We start from the raw sequence: 19,207 nt of genomic DNA on the forward strand, positions 1-19,207 counted from the left end.
ACATTGTCTCCCTGTAGGGAGCCACCATTGGGAGGCATGAGGAGCTACTTCGTTCCCTGACGGAATGCCACGACCAAGGGTTCAAGGCGATAATGGAGCAAATCAGTGAATTAGCTCATAGGCAGCACGTCACATCTGAGACCTGCCAACCACCCAGTAACCTTCCTACTAGTGGTGGATTGGTTCAACCTACCTCGGCTCCCCAAGAGCCCCGATTATCTCCTCCGGAACGTTATTCAGGCGATTTTGGTATCTGCCGGGCGTTCCTAGCCCAGTGCACTCTCATCTTCGAACTCCAGCTCTCTTCATTCCCGTCGGAATGAATGTCTGGAAGGGCGCTCTCCTGGGCAACAGCTGTGTGTGCCAGAGCTTGGAGGAATTCATGGCAGAAGTGAGGAAGGTTTTCAATTCTCTGGTGCCCGGGAGGGAGGCGGCTCAAAAACTACTGCAGGTACATCAGAACTCCCGTAGTGTGGCAGACTATGCAGTAGATTTTCACACATTGGCCACCGAGAGTTCCTAGAATCCGGAGGCTCTGTTCGACACCTTCCTCAATGGACTGTCGGAGGGGATAAAGGACGAGATTCACAGCTCGGGAAATACCACTGGACCTCGATTCCCTTACCGCCCTTTCAAATTAGGATTGATGGTCGCCTACGAGAACACCGGTGTGAGAGGAGTTCGGACTTCGGGAACACTCGGTCATCTGATGGCACTCGTCCTAAGAAATCTGGAAATCCCCAAAGTGCGTATTTCCGAGGAGAGCCGAAAACACCCGAGGTTCCTCGAGAATCATCAACGACGGGTGAGTTGGATACTCCTGAGCTTATGCAACTGGAAAGAGCTAGGTTATCGGTTTGAGAAGGCTCACGTAGGCTGAGTTCAAACTGTTGTCTGTACTGTGGAGGGGCAGGACATTATATAGCTACCTGCCCTGTTAGGAGACCCTTGTCTCTGGTGGGTACAAGTATTCTGGTGAGCCAGACTGGGAGATCCCTAATTCCCATCACCTGCACTCCTTTTTTGTGCTTTTGCTGTGGGGAGACCAGTCTAAGTCTCTCCGAGTGCTCATTGACTCTGGGGCTGATGAAAGTTTTATGGATGCTACCATGGGTTCTGAATTAAGTATTCCCACTCAACCTCCCTCTGTCCCCATGGATGCAAGGGCACTGGACGGCCGCTCAGAGTCACCCATAGTACAGTGCCCGTTCATATACGGGTTTCAACAAACCACAGTGAGACCATACAGTTCCTCCTCATTGCATCTCCCCATGTTCCTGTTGTCTTGGGATTTTCCTGGCTCCAAAAACACAACACTGTTATTGACTGGACCACGAGCTCCATCCTGGGTTGGAGCCCATTTAGCCATTCCTACTGTTTTAAAGCAGCACAGTAGTCCCCGAGACGTCCTCCTCGGGGCGTTAGCAAGGCTTTGGATGCTCCTGCAATTCCAACTGAATACCATGACCTCCTGGAAGTTTTCAGTAAGGCACGTGCTACTTCTCTTCCCCCGCACTGTCCTTATGATTGTGCCATTGACCTCCTCCCAGGCACCACACCATCTTGTGGTTGGCTGTATCCTCTATCCGGGCCGGAGACCAAGTCCATGGAGGAGTACATAGAGGAGTCTCTGGCTACTGGAGGCGTCTGTCCATCTGCATCTCCTGCCGGCACAGGGTTTTTCTTTGTGGAGAAGGACAAGACTCTGCCTATGTGCATTGACTACCGGGGTCTGAATGACATTACGATTAAGAATCGTTACCCCCAGCCACTCCTCTCCTCGGCTTTTGAACCTCTCCAGGGGGTCACCATTTTTTCCAAGCTGGACCTTCGGAATGCCTACCACCTGGTTCGGATACGTGAAGGAGATGAGTGGAAGCCAGTGGACATTATGAGTACCAGGTCATGCCGTTTGGACTCTGGTAAACAATGTGCTCCGGGACATGCTAAGCTGTTTTGTGTCCGTCTACTTTGACGACAGCCTTGTTTTTTAAGGTGTTGTCCTTCTCTGTCCCTTACAATGGTCCCTCCCCAATCCCTGACACACACGCACGCACGCACACACACACACACACACACACATACACACAATCCCCCCTGGAGCTGGCACCCGGGGCGACGTGACTGATGCCTCAAAGGCCACCTGGACTTTCTCCCCTCTTAGTCGCTGGTTGCCTGGATTTTCCAAATGAGCACCTGGTATTTCTGGCACTGACATGTTTTTCAAGACTGGAGAGGGATGAGCTGGACTGCATTACCGTGGCATTATTTATTCTCTAACACCCCCTCCTCTTTTTCTTTTTCACCTGGCCTAATGTTTAATCTGGCATCCTCTGTAATTGTATGTGCTGGAGGATTACTCAGGGCTTGGATACTGTTTTGGTGCTTGTCAAGTGTGTGTCAGGGGACACGCTGTCACATTGTCATTACCATGGTGAGTCTACAGAGACCTTGGTGAGTCTATACAGAGAGCTTGTGAGTCTGCTTAGAGCATTCCGAGTCTACAGAGACCATGGTGAGTCTACAGAGACCACGTTGAGACTACAGAGACCATGCTGAGACAAAAGAGACCATTGTGAGTCTACAGAGACCATTGTGAATTTACAGGGACCAAGGTGAGTCTACAGAGACCATTGCGAGTCTACAGAGACTATTCTGAGACCATGCTGAGTCTACAGAGACCATGCTGAGGTCATGATGAGTCTACAGAGACCATGGTGAGATTAGAGAGCATGGTGTGTCTACAGAGGCCATGATGAGACCATGGTAAGTCTACAGAGAGTATGTGCCCTCAACCATTTTCTGTGTGGTCAAATGAAAATGGATGTTATTGTTGATGCTGTGTTGATGTATACAGTAGCTTGCGAAAGTATTCACCCCCCTTGGCATTTTCCCCATTTTGTTCCCTTACAACCTGGAATTAAAATGGATTTTTTTTTAGGTTTGTATAATTTGATTTACACATCATGCCTACCACTTGAAGGTGCAAAAACTTGAGCGTTCATAACTATTCACCCCCATAAAGTCAATACATTGTAGAGCCACCTTCAGCAGCAATTACAGATGCAAGTCTCTTGGGGTGTGTCTCTATAAACTTTGCACATCTAGCCACTGGGATTTTTGCCCATTCTTCAAGGCAAAACTGCTCCAGTTCCTTCAAGTTGGATGGGTTCTGCTGGTGTACAGCAATCTTTAAATCATACCACAGATTCTCAATTTCATTGAGGTCTGGGCTTTGACTAGGCCATTCCAAGGCATTTAAATGTTTCACCTTAAACCACTCGAGGGTTGCTTTAGCAGTATGCTTAGGGTCATTGTCCTGCTGGAAGGTGAACCTTTGTCCCAGACTCAAATCTCAGGAAGACTGAAACAGGGTTCCCTCAATAATTTCCCTGTATTTAGCGCCATCCATCATTCCTTCAATTCTGACCAGTTTCCCAGTCCCTGCTGATGAAAAACATCCCCACAGCATGATGCTGCCACTGCTAAAGCAGTTCTCGGGGTGAGGAGAGGTGTTGGGTTTGTGCCAGGCATAGCGTTTTCCTTGATAGCCCAAAAGCTCGATTTTAGTCTCATCTGACCAGAGTACCTTCTTCCATATGTTTGGGGTCTCCCACATGCCTTTTGATGAACACCAAACGTGTTTGCTTATTTTTTTCTTTAAACAAACATACCACCCTGAACCACATAAAACAAATACCCTCTGCCACGTCCTGACCAAACTACAATACTAATTAACCCTTTTACTGGCCAGGACGTGACAGTACCCCCCCCCCCTTAAATGTGCTAACCCCGAAAGCACCTTAACAACAAAAAAACAAAAAAAACAACAAAACAAATTTCCCCTCTACTAAAAGGGAGGGAAGGGAGGGTGGCTGCCATCAACAACGGCACTGTGCTACACCCCCCCTCCCCAACCCACCTATATCAGGAGGTGGCTCCGGTTCTGGCCGTTCCAGGCAGTCGGGCCACTCTGGCAGTTCGGGGCAGTCTGGCCAGTCTGGTAGCTCGGGGCAGTCTGGCCAGTCTGGCAGCTCGGGGCAGTCTGGCAGCTCGGGGCAGTCTGGCAGCTCGGTGCAGTCTGGCAGCTCGGTGCAGTCTGGCAGCTCGGTGCAGTCTGGAAGCTCGGGGCAGTCTGGCAGCTCGGGACAGTCTGGCAGCTCGGGACAGTCTGGCAGCTCGGGACAGTCTGGGCAGTCTGGCAACTCGGGACAGTCTGGGCAGTCTGGCGGTTCAGGCAGTTCAGGGCAGTCTGGCCACTCCGGCAGTTCAGGGCAGTCTGGCCACTCCGGCAGTTCAGGGCAGTCTGGCCACTCCGGCAGTTCAGGGCAGTCTGGCCACTCCGGCAGTTCAGGGCAGTCTGGCCACTCCGGCAGTTCAGCGCAGTCTGGCCACTCCGGCAGTTCAGCGCAGTCTGGCCACTCTGGCAGTTCAGCGCAGTCTGGCCACTCCGGCAGTTCAGCGCAGTCTGGCCACTCCGGCAACTGTTGACTGGCGGGCAGCTCCGGTGACTGTTGACTGGCGGGCAGCTCCGACAACTAATGACTGGCGGGCAGCTCCGACGACTGTTGACTGGTGGGCAGCTCTGACGACTGTTGACTGGCGGGCAGCTCTGACGACTGTTGACTGGCGGGCAGCTCTGACGACTGTTGACTGGCGGGCAGCTCTGGTGACTGTTGACTGGCGGGCAGCTCTGACGACTGTTGACTGGCGGGCAGCTCTGGTGACTGTTGACTGGCGGGCAGCTCTGGTGACTGTTGACTGGCGAGGCTGGGTTTACGCACTTGAAGCCTGGTGCATGGTGCTGGTACTGGGCTTACCAGATTGTGAACACGCACCTCCAGGCTAGTGCGGGGAGCGGGAACAGGACGAGTCGGACTGGGTTGACGCACTTCCGGGTTCGCATGAGAGACAGGAGCTGGAAACCCAGGGCTATGGAGGCGCCCAGTCGGTCTTGATCTTACCTCCTGCACAACCCGCCTTGGCTGGATGGAACTAGTAGCCCTGTACGAGCGGGGTGCTTGTACAGGGCAGACTGGGCTGTGCAGGGGCCTGATGGTAGCCATGCGTAGAGCGGGAGTTGGGTAGCCTGGTCCTCGGAGGCGTACCGGCGACCAGATGCGCTGCGCAGGCATCCTCCTACCAGGCTGGATGCCCGCTCTAGCACGGCACCTGCGAGGGGCTGGACTAACGCGCACCGGACTGTGCGTGCGTATGGGTGAGATAGTGCGCTCCTCAGCGAAACATGGCGCTCTCCACCCCATACGCTCCTCCATATAACCACGGGTAGCTGGCTTCCGGCTCTTCCTAGGCCTAGCCAAACTACCCGTGTGCCCCCCCAACATTTTTTATTGGGGGTGCCTCTCGTGCTTCTCCCTCAGCGCGTCCATGGCCTCGTACCTCCGCCTCTCTGCCTTGGCTGCCTCAATTTCCCACTGCGGGCGGCGATAATCCCCAGCCTGGTGCCAAGGTCCGGCCCCGTCCAGAACTTCCTCCCAGGTCCATTTCTCCCGCCAGTCCATCTCGAAGTCCCTCTGCTCCTTCCTCTGCTGCTTGGTCCATAGTTGGTGGGAGATTCTGTCACGGTTGTCGTCGGTAATGGAGGACCAAAACGCAGCAGGTATGTGTATGCTCATCTTGATGTTTATTTACTTTCAAAAATGAATATCAAAATAACAAAACCACGAGAACGAACGAACGAACGAAATGAACGAACAACAACAACAACAACAACAACAAACAGTCTGGCAAAGCATAAGGCTCAACACAGAACAATCTCCCACAATTAAACAAACAAACACACCCAACTAATATAGGACTTCCAATCAAAGGCAACACCAAACAGCTGCCTTCAATTGGAAGTCCACCCCAATTAACACAACATAGAAACACACTCACTAGACTACACATAGAAATACATAAACATAGACCATCAAACAAAAACCCGGAAATACTAAATCAAACACCCTTTAAACAAACACACCACCCTGAACCACATAAAACAAATACCCACTGCCACCTCCTGACCAAACTACAATACTAATTAACCCTTTTACTGGCCAGGACGTGACAAGCTCAGACACAAGACGTACACTTAAGTTCAAAGGTTTGGGGTCACTTAGAAATGTCCTTGTTTATGAAAGAAAAGCTAATTTTTTGTCCATTAAAATAACACCAAATTGATCAGAAATACAGTGTAGACATTGTTAAACAGCGGTTGACAAATGTTTTGTCACGAAACGCGTCGGGCGCGTCACCCTTCGGATAGTGTCTTGAACGCACGAACAAAACAGAGGATATTTGAACATAACTATGGATTATTTTGAACCAAACCAACATTTGTTATTGAAGTAGAAGTCCTGGGAGTGCATTCTGACAAAGAACAGCAAAGGTAATCAAATTTTTCTAATAGTAAATCGGAGTTTGGTGAGGGCCAAACTTGGTTGGTGTCTAAATAGCTAGCCCGTGATGGCTGGGCTATCTACTCAGAATATTGCAAAATGTGCTTTTGCCGAAAAGCTATTTTAAAATCGGACATAGCGATTGCATAAAGGAGTTCTGTATCTATAATTCTTAAAATAATTGTTATGTTTTTTGTGAACGTTTATCGTGAGTAATTTAGTAAATTCACCGGAAGTTTGCAGTGGGTATGCTAGTTCTGAATGTCACATGCTAATGTAAAAAGCTGGTTTTTGATATAAATATGAACTTGATTGAACAAAACATGCATGTATTGTATAACATAATGTCCTAGGATTGTCATCTGATGAAGATAATCAAAGGTTAGTGCTGCATTTAGCTGTGGTTTGGGTTTATGTGACATTATATGCTAGCTTGAAAAATGGGTGTCTGATTATTTCTGGCTGTGTACTCTGCTGACATAATCTAATGTTTTGCTTTCGTTGTAAAGCCTTTTTGAAATCGGACAGTGTGGTTAGATTAACGAGAGTCTTGTCTTTAAAATGGTGTAAAATAGTAATATGTTTGAGAAATTGAAGTAATAGCACTTCTAAGGTATTTGAATAACGCGCCACGGGATTCCACTGGCTGTTGAGTATGTGGGACGATTTCGTCCCACATACCCTAGAGAGGTTAATGTTGTAAATGACTGTTGTAGCTGGAAACGGAGGATTTTTTGATGGAATGTCTACATAAGCGTACAGAGACCAATTATCAGTAACCATCACTCCTGTGTTCCAATGGCACGTTGTGTTAGCTAATCCAAGTTTATCATTTTAAAAGTTAAATTGATCATTAGAAAACCCTTTTGCAATTATGTTAGCACAGCTGAAAACTGTTGTCTGATTAAAGAAGCAATAAAACTTCTTTAGACTAGTTTAGTATCTGGAGCATCAGCATTTGTGGGTTCGATTACAGGCTCAAAATGTCCAGAAACAAAGAAGTTTCTTCTGAATATTGTCAGTCTATTCTTGTTCTGAGAAATTAAGGCTATTCAATGCGAGAAATTGCCAAGAAACTGAAGATTACATTTACATTTACATTTAAGTCATTTAGCAGACGCTCTTATCCAGAGCGACTTACAAATTGGTACATTCACCTTATGATATCCAGTGGAACAACCACTATACAATAGTCATCTAAATCTTTTAAGGGGGGGGGGGGGGTTAGAAGGATTACTTTATCCTATCCCAGGTATTCCTTAAAGAGGTGGGGTTTCAGGTGTCTCCGGAAGGTGGTGATTGACTCCGCTGTCCTGGCATCGTGAGGGAGCTTGTTCCACCATTGGGGTGCCAGAGCAGCGAACAGGTTGGACTGGGCTGAGCGGGAACCGTGCTTCCTCAGAGGTAGGGGGGCCAGCAGGCCAGAGGTGGATGAACGCAGTGCCCTTGTTTGGGTGTAGGGCCTGATCAGAGCCTGAAGGTATGGAGGTGCCGTTCCCCTCACAGCTCCGTAGGCAAGCACCATGGTCTTGTAGCGGATGCGAGCTTCAACTGGAAGCCAGTGGAGAGAGCGGAGGAGCGGGGTGACATGAGAGAACTTGGGAATGTTGAACACCAGACGGGCTGCGGCGTTCTGGATGAGTTGTAGGGGTTTAATGGCACAGGCAGGGAGCCCAGCCAACAGCGAGTTGCAGTAATCCAGACGGGAGATGACAAGTGCCTGGACTAGGACCTGCGCCGCTTCCTGTGTGAGGCAGGGTCGTACTCTGCGAATGTTGTAGAGCATGAACCTGCAGGATCGGGTCACCGCCTTGATGTTAGTGGAGAACGACAGGGTGTTGTCCAGGGTCACGCCAAGGTTCTTAGCACTCTGGGAGGAGGACACAAGGGAGTTGTCAACCGTGATGGTGAGATCATGGAACGGGCAGTCCTTCCCCGGGAGGAAGAGCAGCTCCGTCTTGCCGAGGTTCAGCTTGAGGTGGTGAGCCGTCATCCACGCTGATATGTCTGCCAGACATGCAGAGATGCGATTCGCCACCTGGTTATCAGAAGGGGGAAAGGAGAAGATTAATTGTGTGTCGTCTGCGTAGCAATGATAGGAGAGACCATGTGAGGATATGACCGAGCCAAGTGACTTGGTGTATAGTGAGAATAGGAGAGGGCCTAGAACAGAGCCCTGGGGGACACCAGAGGTGAGAGCACGTGGTGCGGAGACAGATTCTCACCACGCCACCTGGTAGGAGCGACCTGTCAGGTAGGACGCAATCCAAGCGTGGGCCGCGCCGGAGATGCCCAGCTCAGAGAGGGTGGAGAGGAGGATCTGATGGTTCACAGTATCAAAGGCAGCAGATAGGTCTAGAAGGATGAGAGCAGAGGAGAGAGAGTTAGCTTTAGCAGTGTGGAGAGCCTCCGTGACACAGAGAAGAGCAGTCTCAGTTGAATGCCCAGTCTTGAAACCTGACTGATTAGGATCAAGAAGGTCATTCTGAGAGAGATAGCAGGAGAGCTGGCCAAGGACGGCACGTTCAAGAGTTTTGGAGAGAAAAGAAAGAAGGGATACTGGTCTGTAGTTGTTGATATCGGAGGGATCGAGTGTAGGTTTTTTCAGAAGGGGTGCAACTCTCGCTCTCTTGAAGACGGAAGGGACGTAGCCAGCGGTCAAGGATGAGTTGATGAGCGAGGTGAGGTAGGGGAGAAGGTCTCCGGAAATGGTCTGGAGAAGAGAGGAGGGCGGCCGGCCGTCACGAGACGCGAGATTTCATCTGGAGAGAGAGGGGAGAAAGAGGTCAAAGCACAGGTTAGGGCAGTGTGAGCAGGACCAGCGGTGTCGTTTGGCTTAGCAAACGAGGATCGGATGTCATCAGCCTTCTTTTCAAAATGGTTGACGAAGTCATCCGCAGAGAGAGAGGAGGGGGGAGGGGGAGGAGGATTCAGGAGGGAGGAGAAGGTAGCAAAGAGCTTCCTAGGGTTAGAGGCAGATGCTTGGAATTTAGAGTGGTAGAAAGTGGCTTTAGCAGCAGAGACAGAAGAGGAAAATGTAGAGAGGAGGGCATGAAAGGATGCCAGGTCCGCAGGGAGGCGAGTTTTCCTCCATTTCCGCTCGGCTGCCCGGAGCCCTGTTCTGTGAGCTCGCAGTGAGTCGTCGAGCCACGGCGCAGGAGTGGAGGACCGAGCCGGCCTGGAGGATAGGGGACAGAGAAAATCAAAGGATGCAGAAAGGGAGGAGAGGAGGGTTGAGGAGGCAGAATCAGGAGATAGGTTGGAGAAGGTTTGAGCAGAGGGAAGAGATGATAGGATGGAAGAGGAGAGAGTAGCGGGAGAGAGAGAGCGAAGGTTGGCACGGCGCAATACCATCCGAGTAGGGGCAGAGTGAGAAGTGTTGGATGAGAGCGAGAGGGAAAAGGATACAAGGTAGTGGTCGGAGACTTGGAGGGGATTTGCAATGAGATTAGTGGAAGAACAGCATCTCGTAAAGATGAGGTCAAGCGTATTGCCTGCCTTGTGAGTAGGGGGGGAAGGTGAGAGGGTGAGGTCAAAAGAGGAGAGGAGTGGAAAGAAGGAGGCAGAGAGGAATGAGTCAAAGGTAGACGTGGGGAGGTTAAAGTCACCCAGAACTGTGAGAGGTGAGCTATCCTCAGGGAAGGAACTTATCAAGGCATCAAGCTCATTGATGAACTCTCCAAGGGAACCTGGAGGGCGATAAATGATAAGGATGTTAAGCTTGAAAGGGCTGGTAACTGTGACAGCATGGAATTCAAATGAGGAGATAGACAGATGGGTCAGGGGAGAAAGAGAGAATGTCCACTTGGGAGAGATGAGGATTCCAGTGCCACCACCCCGCTGGCTCGATGCTCTAGGGGTATGCGAGAACACGTAGGCAGACGAGGAGAGAGCAGTAGGAGTAGCAGTGTTATCTGTGGTAATCCATGTTTCCGTCAGCGCCAGGAAGTCTAGGGACTGGAGGGTAGCATAGGCTGAGATGAACTCAGCCTTGTTGGCCGCAGACCGGCAGTTCCAGAGGCTGCCGGAGACCTGGAACTCCACGTGGGTCGTGCTCGCTGGGACCACCAGGTTAGAGTGGCAGCGGCCACGCGGTGTGAAGCGTTTGTATGGCCTGTGCAGAGGGGAGAGAACAGGGATAGACAGACACATAGTTGACAAGCTACAGAAGAGGCTACGCTAATGCAAAGGAGATTGGAATGACAAGAGGACTACACGTCTCGAATGTTCAGAAAGTTAAGCTTACGTTGCGACAATCTTAGAGACTAAAATGACGAAAATGCTAGCTAACTAAGACAACACTACACAAATCAAGTCGTTCCATTGTAATGTAATAGTTTCTACAGTGCTGCTAGTCGGTAGAGGTTGGCTATTATACAAAAGCAACTTTGTAGCTAGCTAACATAACATAACACTAATCAAGACGTTCCTTTGTAATGTATTTAGTTTCTACAATGCTGCTCGTCGGAATAGTTGGCTAGGTATGGAACGATGGCGTCGCGGGGGACGGAAATAGCTGGCTAGCTAACCTAGCTAACCTCGATAATTACTAAACTACACAGTTATCAAGCTATGACAAAGACAGCTATGTAGCTAGCTAGCTAACACTGCACTAGTCAAATCGTTCCGTTGTAATGTATTAGTATCTACAGCGCTGCTAGTCGGTAACGGTTGGCTAGCTAGCGGTGTTGACTAGCTAGCAGCTAGCAGCTAGCAGTGTTGACTACGTTAGGAGGACGAAAAAAATAGCTGGCCTCGATAATTACTCTAATTACTCTAAACTACACAATTATCTTTGATAGCTAAGAAAAAATTGTTCAGATCAAACAAACCAAACCGTTGTAATGTAAAGAAGTGTAATATTACCTGTGGAGCGAAGCGAAGTGCGACTGCTCGCTCCGGACCGGAAGTACACACAAAATGACAATTGGAATATTTTTCCTAATTGAAATGAAGAATAATATACAGTGTAGTCTTGGAAAGTGATAAACTGTTGTGTAGACATACTTGGTAATAAATAAATTGTATATTTTGCAGTGGTAAAATGAAAGCAGTGGTGTTGTAAGGTGCAGGAGTCTCCCTGCAATTCATGCAGGTGCACCAGCGAGGTTGTCCGGTGACCCTGGGATAGCGCTCCGGTACTCCATGATGTCAAAAATCACTCCAGATAGACAGGAAGCGGCCAGCTCCAGCACCTCTCCACTTTCTTCAAAGGACAGGTCTTGCAATTTAGCCAGCAATGATAATACAAAACAAACATGAAATTACAGAATGCAGCCAAATATTGTGTGATATTTTTTTATAATGTTGTGAAAGATTTTGTGGAAGATTTTTACTAAACGTAATCTTGCCCAGACTCTCTTCTTGCAGTCAAGCGGCCTTTCAAGGTCTTCATGTCCAAGTAAAGGAGTCAGAAACGGGCAAAACACTTGCCTAAGCCAAGTTTATTTTCCATGAAGGAAGAGCTATGACAGTCAAAATGCATTATCTTACAGTGCTTTTTGTTTGATAATTAATGTACTAAACTAATGATAACTAATGTACAAGATATTGCTGTCTTGAACCAGGCATGGAAATTCACGGAAGCTATTATCAACCATGTAACGTAAACTCACCCCATTCGGTACAAATGTGCGCAACCGCGACATTCAAACGAGGCTGCAAAGAAAACTAATGGGACTGTAGCGACTGTGTTGACTTCAAAATCTGGGGTGTGAACTATGTTTCTATTCACGCGTTGAGCGACATGGTAATGGCTCTATAGTATAGGAGAAAAGTTGAAAAAACTGACCCTCCGTTACATCATGATGTGTCATGCCGTAACGTACAGCACGCATAAAGCAACTATTTCTGTCTTACAATCTCTCTCCACCAGATGTAGCACTTCTCTCATCGTTTTAAAACAAGAAATGGACAGTGACGGGGTAATTTTTTGTGTCATCACTGCATGCGATCATGACTCTCAAAGCCGCTGTTTACTTCTGATGATCACTTTAGCACCGCCCTAAAAACCCGATTCAAATTCGACACAAACCTTCAGATAGGTATGTAATGACACATTATATAAACTCTTTATAGTCTTTTATTTACATTTTAGAGGCGATAAGGTGATAAGTTGGACAGATTGAGTGAAAAAAATAAGTTTTCCCACACGACATCTGTCCTTCTTACTATCACGCATTAGTTTCGCTTCCCCACACGCCATTTTTAAAAAGATCCGAAGGAGCTCATTGTCTTAGTGAGTTATGCAGAAACGGGCAGCGTGGAGCTCATGTCATTGATTTTGTTGGAATGGGGAGAAATTGTGCTTTACAATGGTATTGACATTACAGTTGATCTGGAAGAACTACGTTTTTGGGGAGCTAAAATAAGGTAAATTGTACGGACCAAGGCGATGTACAAAAGTGAGTGAGTTTACGTTAGCTAGCTAAGTTATCTAGCTAGCGACCTTGACATTGCTAACGTTAGCTACATTTCTTGCTGACAACGTGAATATTATAACATGTATAACATTTTAGTAATTGTTCTGAAGACATTATTGTTCAAATAGAGTCGAATTATCTTCAATCTTGTCCATAACTGTTATTGCATTTGCATTCACAGTCTCAAATTTCCCAACTGTTGGGTTGTCAATAGTTACCACAGTCACAAAGTTGGCATTGGCTACAATGGGTTTCCACTAGATAACAAAGCCACAAAGTTTCAGAGCGGATGTTGATGCTACGTCATCCCAGCAGTGACTAACAATGAGTTGGGCTTCTTGGATAGCGTGTTCAACTCTAGAACAAATACTGCATTCTTGCCAGAGGGGTCTCCAAAAACACCTGGTGACACATAGCTACGCAGCGCAGCGCAGGTTTAACTATGAATATCAAAATGTTCAGCTGATAAATCAATTTGATTACGTGACTTTCAATTCACTTCTACATTATATTTTGTGTCTTCATTTATCTTAATTAAGTTGAATAAATCAATGATCGAATCAAAGATCCAAGATATAGATCCAAGATACAGATCCAAAAATAGAGAAGAGGCAATATATCCTTTCGGTCTATTCAGCGAACCTCCACAACGACGCTTCTTAAATATTTGTTGTCTTGTCTTCATCCCAGAGGATTTGTACCTTATCCTCTTACATCTAGATGTTCCGCTAGCGGAACGCCTCACCAATATCCAATGATAGAGCGTGACGCGAATTACAAACACCTCAAAAATCCCCAAACTTCAATTTCTCAAACATATGACTATTTTACACCATTTTCAAGACAAGACTCTCCTTTATCTAACCACATTGTCCGATTTCAAAAAGGCTTTACAACGAAAGCAAAACATTAGATTATGTCAGGAGAGTACCCAGCCAAAAATAATCACACACCCATTTTTCAAGCTAGCATATAATGCCACAAAAACCAAAACCACAGCTAAATGCAGCACTAACCTTTGATGATCTTCATCAGATGACACTCCTAGGACATTATGTTATACAATTCATGCATGTTTTGTTCAATCAAGTTCATATTTATATAAAAAACCAGCTTTTTACATTAGCATGTGACGTTCAGAACTAGCATTCCCACCGAACACTTCCGGTGAATTTACTAAATTACTCACGATAAACGTTCACAAAAAACATAACAATTATTTTAAGAATTATAGATACAGAACTCCTTTATGCAATCGCGGTGTCTGATTTTAAAATAGCTTTTCGGTGAAAGCACATTTTGCAATATTCTGAGTACATAGCCCGGCCATCATGGCTAGCTATTTTGACACCCACCAAGTTTGGCACTCACCAAACTCAGATTTACTATAAGAAAAATTGTATTACCTTTGCTGTTCTTCATCAGAATGCACTCCCAGGACTTCTACTTCAACACCCAATGTTGTTTTGGTTCCAAATAATCCATAGTTATAACCAAATAGCTGCGTTTTGTTCTTGCGTTCAAGACACTATCCGAAGGGTGACGCGCCGGCGCTTATCGTGACAAAAAAATTCAAAATATTCCAGTACCGTACTTCGAAGCATATCAAACGCTGTTTAACCTGTTCGGGCTAGGGGGCAGTATTTGCACGGCCGGAAAAAAAACGTACCCGATTAAATCTGGTTACCACTCCTGCCCAGTAACTAGAATATGCAAATAATTGTTTGATTTGGATAGAAACCACCCTAACGTTTCTAAAACTGTTTCAATGGTGTCTGTGAGTATAACAGAACTCATTTGGCAGGCCAAAACCTGAGAAGATTCCAAACAGGAAGCGCTCTCTCTGACCATTTCATGGCCTTCTTGATCATCTCTAACAAAATCAGGCTCTCAGAAGGCGCCAGAAAGCTGATTCGTGGCTTTGCAGCCCATGGCTGAAAAACATTAGCGCATTTTGATAGTGGTCGATCTGAGGACAATGGGACGGGGCGCTTGTGCCCGAGTCGACTCCATGTTTACTTTCTCTGTCTTTGAACGAAAACCACCACTCCCGGTCAGAATATTATAGCTTTTTTACGAGAAAAATGGCATAAAAATTGATTTTAAACAGCGGTTGACATGCTTCAAAGTACGGTAATGGAACATTTACAATTATTTTGTCACGAAACGCGTCGGGCACGTGACCCTTATTTACCCTTCGGATAGTGTCTTGAACGCACGAACAAAACGTCGCTATTTGGATATAACTATGGATTATTTGGGACCAAACCAACATTTGTTATTGAAGTAGAAGTCCTGGGAGTGCATTCTGACGAAGAACACCAAAGGTAATCAAACTTTTCTAATAGTAAATCGGAGTTTGGTGAGTACCACACTTGGTTGGTGTCAAAATAGCTAGCCTGTGATGGCTGGGCTATCTACTTAGAATATTGCAAAATGTGCTTTCACCGAAAAGCTATTTTAAAATCGGACATAGCGAGTGCATAAAGGAGTTCTGTATCTATAATTCTTAAAATAATTGTTATGTTTTTTGTGAACGTTTATCGTGAGTAATTTAGTAAATTCACCGGAAGTGTTCGGTGGGAATGCTAGTCACATGCTAGTCACATGCTAATGTAAAAAGCTGGTTTTTGATATAAATATGAACTTGATTGAACAAAACATGCATGTATTGTATAACATAATGTCCTAAGATTGTCATCTGATGAAGATCATCAAAGGTTAGTGCTGCATTTAGCTGTGGTTTGGGTTTATGTGACATTATATGCTAGCTTGAAAAATGGGTGTCTGATTATTTCTGGCTGGGTACTCTGCTGACACAATCTAATGTTTTGCTTTCGTTGTAAAGCCTTTTTGAAATCGGACAGTGTGGTTAGATTAACGAGAGTCTTGTCTTTAAAATGCTGTAAAATAGTCATATGTTTGAGAAATTGAAGTAATAGCATTTCTAAGGTACTTGAATAACGCGCCACGGGATTCCACTGGCTGTTGAGTAGGTAGCCCATAGAGGTTAAAATACATTTTTATGCGATTTTTCTCGTTAAATATCAATAATATTCCAACCGGGAGACCTTGTTTTTGTTCAAACACTGAAAATAGAAAATGGAGTCTTCACATGCACGCGCGCACCAGTGTCATTGTTCTCAGAACGACCACTTTCCAAAAGCCCCACTGTTTTTCGCCCAGGGACTGCAGAGTTATCATTCCCCGTTCTGGCTCCTTCTGAGAGCCTATGGGAGCCTTAGAAAATGTCACGTTACAGCAGAGATCCTCTATTTTCGATAAAGAGGCTACAGAAAGCCATGAAATGGTCAGACAGGGCACTTCCCATATAGAATCTTCTCAGGTTTTGGCCTGCCATATGAGTTCTGTTATACTCACAGACACCATTCAAACAGTTTTAGAAACTTTAGGGTGTTTTCTATCCAAATCAAATAATTATATGCATATTCTAGTTTCTGGGCAGGAGTAATAAGCAGATTACATCGGGTACGTTTTTTATCCGGCCGTGGAAATACTGCCCCCTCTCCTAAACAGGTTATTTATGTTGTGCCTGACTAACTGTCATAGCATCATATGATGCAGAGGGAGTCAGCACAGTGCATTCTTCACCGTTGACACTGCCAGGCTAAGATTGTCTGTCTCTCAGCAGTGCTGAGACTTCGGTCACCCACTCAGACCTGGATGAGCCAACCTGCAGCAATGAGCCATCCTACCTAGAGCATGCCCTGTAAAGAAACCAAGGTGTTTGCTTTTAGACATCCAAACAAATTCCATAACACTATATCACTGGCTCAGAAAGATGAGCATGTGTGTGTGTGTGTGTGTGTGTGTGTGTGTGTGTGTGTGTGTGTGTGTGTGTGTGTGTGTGTGTGTGTGTGTGTGTGTGTGTGTGTGTGTGTGTGTGTGTGTGTGTGTGCATGTGTGTGTGTGTGTGTGTGCATGTGTTTGTGTGTGTGTGCATGTGTTTGTGGGTGTGTGTGACCGTGCATGTCATGTCTTTGTAAGTAACCCGTCCCCAGGCTCGAATTGCTGGAGCATAGAGCCTGGTAACTTTGTGCAACAAAGTGGGACTTGAAAAGGATGTGGTTAAAATCGAGCCTGGGAACAAGGTAGGGAGCAAGCCTGCTACAGCTGTATTAGATGGGATGTTGAAAAATTGAGGAAATCGTCAATCAAAATCAATTTTCTATCACAATGACCATATTATTTTTGGGGAGGCCAATGGATTCTGAGTTCGGCCATTTAAAGTTTATACAGTATGTGAAAAACTATTTCTAAGATGTGTACTTTCAGAAAAAAATATAATAAAATAAAAAAAAGAAAAAAAATAGAAGCATAAACATTTAGCTACACTCGTATTAACATCTACTAACCATGTGTATGTGACCAATAAAATTTGATGTGATTTGATATTCCGGACTCACTTCCTTGTTTGTCACCTGCGCCGCTCGCGGATTGAAGTCAATAATGTAGGGGGGAGGTTCTAAGGGTTATGCTAGATGGTGATGGACTGAGAGATCAGGCAATTAAAACTCGTGGTTGTTTCGTCTGCTCCTGCCATAGACTTCCAGTTGAGTCCTGTTCTGAGGCACTGTGAAACCAGATGGTTCAACAGAGAGAGAGACGGCTGGTGGATGAGATTACTGTGTGAGTGTATGTGTGTGTGTCTGTTTCAGAGATGGTTTTGTAAATGGACATATAACACCTGAATAGCTGGAGCCTACTTCCTTCCTTTTTACACCAAGCCATAAAGCTGGTAAATAGCTAATCAAATGGCTACCCGGATTATCTGCATTGACCCTATCTTGCACTCACTCACAGGACTATACCCACTCTCACACAAACCCACGCACACACATAATACACACACATTGATTTCCATTCAAAATACTATTTTCCCTAACCCCTAAACCTAACCCTAACCCTAACCCTAACCATTATCCTAACCTTAACCCTGTACCCACGAGGGAGAATTTTCCTTGTTTTACTATCCTTGTGGGGACTTTTGGGGATTTCCGGTACCCACAAGGATAGTAATACAATCCCCCCCCCCAAAGAAACTTTCACACTCATCATATGCTGCTGCTACTCTGTTCTTTACTCTTATTATTATCTATCCTGATGCCTAGTCGTTTTACCCCTGGCTGTATGTATATATCTATCTCAAATACCTCTTACACCTGCGCATTGATATGGTACTGGTAATCTATATAGTTTAGTTCTTGTGTATTTTATTTCTTTTGTGTTATTATTTCTTAGTTTTAACTCTGCATTGTTGCGAAGGGCTCGTAAGTAAGCATTTCACGGTAAGTGTACACCTGTTGTATTCGGCGCATGTGACAAATAAAAATTTATTAGATTGTCTCGCCTAACGTTATTCTCAAATGGTTCTTACAGGGGAGTGAGATGCCTTGTGGAAACCACAGCTCTATAAAGCTCTATGTAGCAAATCCCTAGATGCTAGATAGCTTGAACCTAATAGGGAACAAAAACAGCTCAAAAGACAAGCGTGAGAAGCACCCGAACAGAAAAGACTACAAAACCATGAGTTGCCAAGTACAAAAATGCTGATAACGTCAGTCAGTTTTTTTTATGACAACAGTACAGTTATATGTTTTTAGCTTGTCTGTACTTTCTGTTGTTTCTGCCATTTGTTTTGAACATAAATGCCGCGTGCCGCTTTCTGTGTGAACGTATTCTTGTTTCCAAAGGGTGCTGACTGCAAAACCTGGCAGAGCACTGCGGTGAGTTACCAAGGTCACACACCTCCTCTCTCTCTCTATAAAAAAAATCCTCAACCAAATTGGAACCTTGGCAGCCTCCTCCCCAGCGCTAGGGGCAAAGGTGCTCTAGATTAAAATAAATCAGCAAATTGAATTCTACACTCGATGAAACAAACACATTCGCTGGTGCACGGGTGTCTATTCGCCTGAGACGAGATGGCCAGCTCCAGGCAAGATACTGTCCCACCTCTGAACGATGTAATATGCAAAATTATTAATGAACTGTTATTGCAAAATGTGTCACGGAGTTCGAGATAGGGCGAGGCGACCCGAGCCCAAAATAAGTTGAAAAAGTAGGCTCACTTGAGCTATGGTCCACAGCTATTTTCAAGGCTGGGAGTAAGTTTAGCATATTTCCTGCTATAAATTAATGTGTGCTGGGGTTACTTCCTTGAGTGAGATTTTTGTTTTTTAAGTTTAGCTATGTTGTCACGTCCTGACCATAGTAAGTTGTTATTTTCTATGGTAGAGCAGGTCAGGGCGTGACGAGGGTTTTCTAGTTTAGTTTTCAATGTTGTTATGTCCTAGTTTTGTATTTCTATTTTGGGTTGTTCTAGTTTTGTATTTCTGTTGGGCTGTGTTTGGGATGATCTCCAAT

The 19,207-nt window shown here is 45.8% G+C and overlaps 1 protein-coding gene across 1 annotated transcript in view; it reads left to right on the top strand.

Moving 5' to 3' along the window:
- The first annotated feature begins 646 nt into the window (after positions 1–646).
- LOC115158935 (uncharacterized) overlaps positions 647–19,207 on the top strand; it is a 116,037-nt gene continuing 97,476 nt past the window's right edge. The window contains exon 1 of the mRNA XM_029708378.1: positions 647–805. Within this exon, the coding sequence (XP_029564238.1) occupies positions 647–805 (159 nt within the window). The remainder of the gene's footprint in view (positions 806–19,207) is intronic.

Source organism: Salmo trutta, chromosome 22 (genome assembly GCF_901001165.1).
Source record: "Salmo trutta chromosome 22, fSalTru1.1, whole genome shotgun sequence".
NCBI lineage: Eukaryota > Metazoa > Chordata > Actinopteri > Salmoniformes > Salmonidae > Salmo > Salmo trutta.